At 35.3% G+C, this 8,057-nt stretch overlaps 1 protein-coding gene across 1 annotated transcript; it reads left to right on the forward strand.

The window, feature by feature from the left end:
• Positions 1 to 2,963: 2,963 nt before the first annotated feature.
• Positions 2,964 to 4,944, forward strand: LOC112504583. The gene has a single exon (XM_025108536.1). It carries the CDS (start codon positions 3,024 to 3,026, stop codon positions 4,362 to 4,364), a length of 1,341 nt encoding a protein of 446 aa, XP_024964304.1. The 5' UTR covers positions 2,964 to 3,023; the 3' UTR covers positions 4,365 to 4,944.
• The last annotated feature ends 3,113 nt before the right edge of the window (positions 4,945 to 8,057 follow it).

Raw genomic sequence — 8,057 nt, forward strand, 5'->3', positions numbered from 1 at the left:
AAAAAGTAAAAAATTTAGGGCTTGAGCAGATTGAAAAGAATGCAAAACAAAACAGCCCCAAAAACAGCCACAAGTCCCAATCAGTTTAAAAGAAAACCTAAGTAGGCAGGACAACTTCATTATAATGTTGTTTACAGAAAACCTAAGTAGACATATATATATAGTATTAGTATATTATATATTTAAAACTTAAAAGAAAACCTAAGTAAACAGGTTAGCTTCATCTAGATTATGAATTAATCAAACAAAAATTAGAAACATAAAATAAGTAGTAAAGTAAAGTAAATAAGTAATCAAATAACCCTAAGTTAAGCCCTAACCTCACAACAGTGATGGGCGGAGAGCGAGAGGCAGAGAGTGACGAGAGACGGAAAGAGGCAGGCAGCCGGCGCCCGGCAGCCGCAGACCGACGGCAGTCGGAGTCAATAGTCGTGAGAGGCAGTCAGGCAGAGAGCGAGAGCGAGAGCCATTTGCGACATTGATTTTCGATTGAGATTGAGCGACGAAGCGTGAGAGCTAGAGCCTTTTTGCGATATTGATTTCGATTGAGATTGAACGACAACGTTAGAGGGAGGCGGGAGGCGAGAGGAGTCGAGAGGGAGGCGAGAGTCGAGAGGAAGAAACAGGGCGGTAACATTAGATTTTCTTAGGCCTAAAAAAACTCAACCTATATATACATTGGGCTTTACAGATTTGATGCCCTTGGGCTTCATGCTGCCCTGGGCCGTCGCCCCCTGGGCCTATAGCCAGGGCCGGCCCTGTAGAATTCCTCTACCTACCTCAAACTCTTTAGTACCACCCTTAATGACACAAAACTTTGATGTTCTGGTTGTCTTTCTTATCCATGGTTAAATCCATACAACACCTAAAAAATGCATCCCAAATCCGCCTGTTGTATATTCGTTGGTTACCCTCCCACTTAAAATGTTTATTATTGTCTCGATCCAAGAACCATCAAAGTAATACTTCACGACATGTCAAATTGATCGAGTCACAGTTTCCTTCTTCTACTCTATATATGCAACACTAATGCCGCCCTAACACCAGCTTCCATCACCCATTCACCCACTTTAGCTGATAGTCTTCCCTCACCCTCAAATAATTTCACTGGAATGTCTTTTCCTTCCCCTACTGTGCAACCCACTCCACCCCCATCAAACCACACCATCTTTCTCCTCCGCGTCCTCACCTACATCCTCCTCGATAAAGATAACATCGGTTAAGCTATAAATGCTCATTAGTTATAAGCCCTATAAAGAGTAACGAGTTTACAATGAAAAGGAAACATTCATATAAATTGTAATACTTGGAAACTAGTCTTTCAATCACTTTCTTTTTGACGAAGGCACATATACCTTCAGCAAAAATCTCAATTTTAGAAAAGTTGTTGGAGATGTTCTTGAGTCTTACGGTTTTTGCCTAATAGGTTAGAGCTGGTACCTCCAACATATTCTTTTAAATAGAGAAAATGAGGGTTTTGTTATCTATTTTGCTTCAACAGATTCGTTATATTATTCTCTAAAACAGAGAAAACTCCAAGTTTAGGGAATTCTCTAAAACCTGATGTGTGGAGAGAGAAAAATTAATTTTTTATTCATATTCACCGGTGAGATTTGAATTATTACTATTTTATATAAATTATTTTTGGAAAAGTGTATCGTGATGATAAATTATAGAAAATTTTAATAATATAATGTACGTGGAAATATCTGATATAGAAAATATGTTGGAGTTAATTGTAATTCTTTTTAAAGATTTTGACTTTTGATTTTAAAGAGATTATACAGATCTGCTGGATGATGCTCTAAGAGAATAAGCAAACATGTTGCTTAGTGGTGAGAGAGAAGGATCGATTTTTAATGTATATTATATTTTATTTATCAACTATAACAATATGATCTTTGTCGCTAGGACGATGTATGTCCGTCGTTTACTGCCTGTTCGGGAATTTGAAGCTTTGACTCTTCTTGATGCCATGCCGTGGGCCACCGAATTGGATTTGCAAAGGGTGCTCTTTGAAACCGATAATGAAGTTGTTATTGATGCAGTTATCTCCTTGGAAGATGATGACTCAGAATTGGGGATATCATAGATTGTATTCGTTTGTTTTATATGATAATACATCATTTATTGCAACGCAATTTCCAATATATAACATCCCCCTGTAAATTATCGATTCAATTTTAACTTTCCCTCTTTAAAAGATTTTTTTTCCTTTACTGTCATTTTATTTCCTCTCTTTTTCTTTTGAAAAAGAGAATTCGAAACGAGTGTAATGTAGTCAGATATATTTTCATTTTACTTTTTTGTCTCTGTTGATATAATACAGTTTATGTGGTTTTGAGAAATACAATGTTTTTACTTTTAAATAAAAATAAATATGAAGATATCATATAATTTTGAAAAACTTATTGATATAATGTCAAATTAACTATTTAAAAGCTCTTTTTTTGTATAATTTCTGTAATTCAATTTTTTATTTTAATTTAATATAGGTCTAATAGGGAAGTAATTTATTTTTGATTTAACAATATAATTTTTATAAAGATAATGATTCATTAGAACTTAATGATTATCCTAATTATATTTTATATTTTTTATATTTAAAATGAAATGTTTATCTTATATCTGATTATGTTTATCTGTAGTTAGTTATACGAATTTAAAAATAGATATTTAATAAGTTGTATTTACGCACAATTTACTTGTAATCTTAAATTTTAAGTAAATATGCATTAATAAACAGTACTTCATACATAAATAATGGTTTTTAAAAGTTTTTATCAAATATTTTATAATATACTATATTGAGGATGATTTTGAAAAAAATTGGTTGCATAAAATGTTTTTATAAACGAATTCAACATCAAATTTTAGGAAATATTTTTGTTAAAAAGAAAGTCTGATAAAATTAGTATGAAACATAACAAAAATCGGTCCCTCCTCCGCTCCCCACGAACGGCTTTCTTCGTGACGCCCAATTTTCCTCCACGCCGGGGGAATTACCACCGCCGATCTCCATCATGGATTTCCGCCACCATGTCCCCGGCGGATCTCCTTCCTCCTCATCCACCACCTCTTCCTCCTCCCAAAACCCCAATCACCGGAACCACAACGGCAGCACCGCCATAACCACCACCACCACCACCACCACCAACAACAACAACAACAACGATCCAATGCACTCTTGGTGGGAATCCATCTCCAAAGCCCGATCTCGCATCCACCTCTTATCCACACTTTTACCCGGACCCGAGCCTGACTCTGAAGACCCAAACCCGATCTCATCTCTTGCCGACTCCGATGCTCCCGCACGCTCCCTCCTCTCTTCTCTCACCGCATACACCGCCGTCTCCTCCTCTCTCACCTCCTCTTCTTTCTCTGGCTCCGGCGAGGATTCCCTTTGTAACTGGCTCTACGATACCTTCCTCTCATCTGATCCAGACCTCCGCCTTGTCGTCCTTGCCTTTATCCCTCTCGTCGCCGGCCTCTACCTTTCTCGCATTCACTCTCTTTCCTCCCAAACGCCATCGCTTGCCGGATTCGAAGCGGTACTCCTCGCTTTATACTCGTCGGAAACCAAATCTCGCGCCGGGAAACCCGTTCTCATTTCCATCCCCGATCTCTCTCAGCCGTCACTTTATCACTCTCCTAGGGTTAGCAACAGCAAGAAGAAACCTAGCTCAGCTAAAGTTAACCCTAATTCTGGATCGCAGCCTTCACGGCCTGCGGTTGGGATACTATCTCCTCCTCTGGAGCCCCAAACCGCTATAAAGTCAACGAAACGTGCTATCATTGTAGGAGTTGCCCTAGATTGTTACTACAAGCAGATCTCTCAAATGCCTAGCTGGTCGAAGCTCGATTTCTGCAAGTTCGCCTCTGATTGGGCTGGACAGGATTGTGCTTGCAAGTCCGAATTCGACCAAAACACTGAAGTTACAAACTTCTCTGATGGTATCGTTGAAGATGGAATCGAAATTGAGGGGAACGTTGTGGAAGAGATGAAAAATTTGGAGATTCAGGATGAAAATTCAGACAAGGTTGTTGCTAGAGGGACTAGAATTCTGCTTCCATGGGAATTACTACAACCAATGTTAAGGATCTTGGGGCACTGTTTATTGGGTCCCTTGAATTCAAATGACGTGAAGGATGCAGCATCTCTGGCTGTGCGGTGTTTGTATGCTAGAGCTTCACATGATTTAGTTCCTCAGGCGATTTTGGCTACTCGGAGTTTGATTCAGCTGGATAAGAGAACTCGTGAGGCTGCTGCAATGGCTGCAGCATCAGCTGCTAATCCCGTGGGTTCTAATGCTAATACACCCAGTAAAGCCAAGAAACCTGAAATCCTTTTAGTATCAAAGTGATGGCAGAGTATGTATTTCATCTCAATTTCAAAAATTTCCTTTTTTTGATCCTGATAATATAGTGTTTGGTGTTGCTGTAGGGGTAGAGCTATACGCTGTGTAATTGGTAACCATATCTATAATTTCTGAACATAAACGTGTAGATGCAAGAAATCATTTTGTGTATTTTATTTTTATTTGTTATGAGATTGCATTCAGTTTTCTTAAATTCTTGAATGGTATTTTCTCTATTTGAAAGCATCTCGTATTGATTTTGGGTACTTGTATGCTTCTTTAAAGTGCAGGCTGTTCTAGAAGTAAGTACTTGTGTAGCTCGAACTCGATCAAAATAGAACTCGTGTTACATCTGTACATATCTATGCTGCATTTCAGGTTTTGGCTCGGCTTCTTTTCTTCAAATGCAACATTTCAGGATGCTTGTGTTCCTAACCCATGATATCTCACATAAAGATTCAACCTGAATCTATGTAAATATTGAATTTTGTGGATGGTAATTGCCTACTCATATATTGACCTTGTATGATCATTGTTTGTGCAATTGACTTACCTATTGAATTGGGAAATCCAATTTATGAATTGCATACATAAGTTATATACAATATTTTGTATATGTGAGATTGTGAGGCTAGTCTGGTACCTTTTTGAGTGGCCTTGCGCAAGAAGGCTTTGGGAATGTTTAGAATCATTAACTGGGATAACGATGGAATATGGAACGTGGGGAAGGAAAAGGTTCATTGGGGAACTGAAATTATGAGGGAAAGTAATGGCCCATCATTGTTGGCATTTTCAAATACTCTATTGGCTCTTTTACCGGTCTTCATGTATCAGGTTTATCTAGTTTGATCTTAAATTTTATCTGGTTGTGGAAGTGATTAGTTGTGGTATTGGGTTCTTCGTTACTGGGTATTTTGTTCAATTTGGAGGTCCTTAACGTTATGTAGGTTTTTATGTTTCATATTGCTGGGTATGTACCAAAATTTCAGTTTAAAGAACTTTTGGCCATTTCAAAGAAAATAAAGATGGAATTAATTGAAGTTATATTCTGGTTAAGTTTTTTTCTTTTATCCTGTAAGTATTGGCTGGGAACAGAATTACTTAAAACAATCACATAGATGATGGTACTTTAATGTAGTATGGATATTTAACTTATGTGACTAAACCAAAGCAAATAGACCCCCGTCTGGGGTGGATGTGCGCAGACCTTGGCCCTAGGCTACAGGGTAGAGAGGCTAATTCTACTTCAGCTTGAATTGAACTTATTTGGAGCTTCGGTATATTTTCTTTACAAGCTGTTGATATTAACAAACTGGACAGCAATGCAATGCTTATGCTGTTTCTAGCTTTTAATGGTAAATCTCATACTGTTTACACAGAGCAATGCGTGCACGTTAGCCTCTTTGGTACAGCTTTATTGTTGTTTCTTAGTCGCGTGCACTTTCACAATGCCCTGAACATTATATTCCTTCCTTGATTCGAACATAATACGTGAAGAAAATGGCAACTTTTTACATGATAGAATTTTTATTGTTGTTTACTGCAATTATTAATTCTGCTTGATCACTAAAAGAGTGTTATCTTTTGCAGTTAAAAGCAACTTATTTGACACTCAAATTATAAATGGACTGTAATTGCAGGATGGATGTTATCCTTAAGCCCTTGTTTTGATGGTTGGTAGTGTTTACTTTGTTAGGGCTTTAGATATGACAATGCTTGGCTTAATGATGAATTTGAAATATTGTTGAGTAAGATATAGGGATAAATATTCAAATTCTGTAATGTTTCCTGTCCAAAAGCAACATGAATCTGAGATTCCCTTTTCTTAAAGCCAGAAGTAGGTGGCTAAAGGGTCTTATAAGTGCTGATGAGCTGCACATCATATTGTACACTTAGTCTGATTGACACTTGCTTGAACTGGTGCAGGATCTTAGTGGACTACACAAAGCATATATCTGAACCCTATAGAATATGTTTCATCAGATAACTCTGGAATGATGAAAATCTATGGTAAAAATGTTTTTTTCTTATGGGATAATACATCTTATAAATACTAGTATTTCAAAGGAAATTGTTCATTAAGATTGATGGTAATTGTAGGTGGAGTTCTGATAGATATGAAATCAAGTGTTTAATTGTGCCTCAATTCTCAAAAACCATTGACCATCTCATTCCCTACCCTTTACAGCTTGTGGGCTTGAAAGGTTATTTGGTGGTTTATCTTTAACTTTTGGCCATTGCTGCAAAAGCTTCTTTGATTTAGCTGGATGTATGCAGCTTACTGTTTATATTCATGTTGAGCTCATTTCAGTGTGTGAACCCTAGCAGCAGAAAGTTCTTTGTGTGTGTGATGGCTGTTGGATATATGTAACTAGGAGGCGGTTTATTTAGGAACCGTAAATATTTTTGAGATACAAGGAACCATACATTCATATGATGAATGTACACAAATATACATTAATATTAAATGTATATATTCATCATGAAATACTTGGTTTTCCCTGCATACATCAAAACAAACAAACTCAGTATATTCTACTTGAAAGTAGGGTTTAGAAGAAGTAGGATATATACAATTAGAACCATAAGTTGGCAGAATGTTCACATAAGTTAACATATCTAATATATGTTACCAAAAGAAATGTTAATACACGTTAAGACAACTTCATATAATAACGATAAATATGTGTGATAGCTTAACATGAAAATCTTAACAAACATTACCACAAGAAATCAAACTAGTCAAAAGGAAAAACCGTCGTAACAGTTAAAATTTGTTTAAAGATGTATCCAAGTATGTACAAGATTCTAAATTATTTTTAAACTAAAATTAAATTATTTGTTTAATAATAATATTTATAATTGTTTTAATTAAAAACAAAGAAAAGGAAAATAACGGGCCTATGACGGTGGGAAAAAGGGGTTAAGGGAAATGGAGATTAAAATGAAGCCCAATTAACTATCGGCCCGGCCCAGTTTACATAAACAGATAATGAATAGCAGCCCAATAATATTTCAAGAAAGGGTTAAATGCATGAAATAACAACATACTTTCATAAATTTTTTTATTCTAACATTATATTTTTGTTTTTCTTTAGTACAGTAATATACTTTCAAATTATTTTTTGGGTTGATATCCCCACCCCCTTACGCTCACTTATTCACCCCCTCTCTCTCACATTCAACCCCTCTCACATTCAATCAATTTGTTTAATATTATAATTTTAAATTACACTTCATACCCTTATAATTATTTAATTAATTTACTTTACACCTTTTACTTTTAAATTTTTCATTTTGCATCTTTATTAAATTAACATACATAATCATATATCAACTAAAACATGTTTAAAAAATACCTTTTTATTTTAACAAGTTACACCATTATAATCGTCTCGTTAATACCTTCGAAATGAGTCCAATATTGAATAGTTTTTGAGTTAATTATATTATTATATATTATATACACTGTGAAAAAATATTTTTAATATTTACGATTTATACTTTTATGGCTATTTATTTAATTTATGATCTATCAATTATTTTCACTATTATCACATTAAAATACATAATTTTTTAGTATATCCCTAACTTTTCCATTTTTCATTTTCATTTTACATTCTTATCACATTTACATACATAATTTTATATTAAATAAAATATGTTTACAAAATACGTTTTTATTTATAAAGATATAAA

The sequence above is a fragment of the Cynara cardunculus genome (genome assembly GCF_001531365.2).
Source record: "Cynara cardunculus var. scolymus isolate 2C chromosome LG 2, CcrdV1, whole genome shotgun sequence".
Taxonomy (NCBI): domain Eukaryota; kingdom Viridiplantae; phylum Streptophyta; class Magnoliopsida; order Asterales; family Asteraceae; genus Cynara; species Cynara cardunculus.

Bases quoted from the DNA above. Each gene is read 5' to 3' on its own strand.
- LOC112504583 (XM_025108536.1), top strand. From the start codon at position 3,024: ATGGATTTCCGCCACCATGTCCCCGGCGGATCTCCTTCCTCCTCATCC.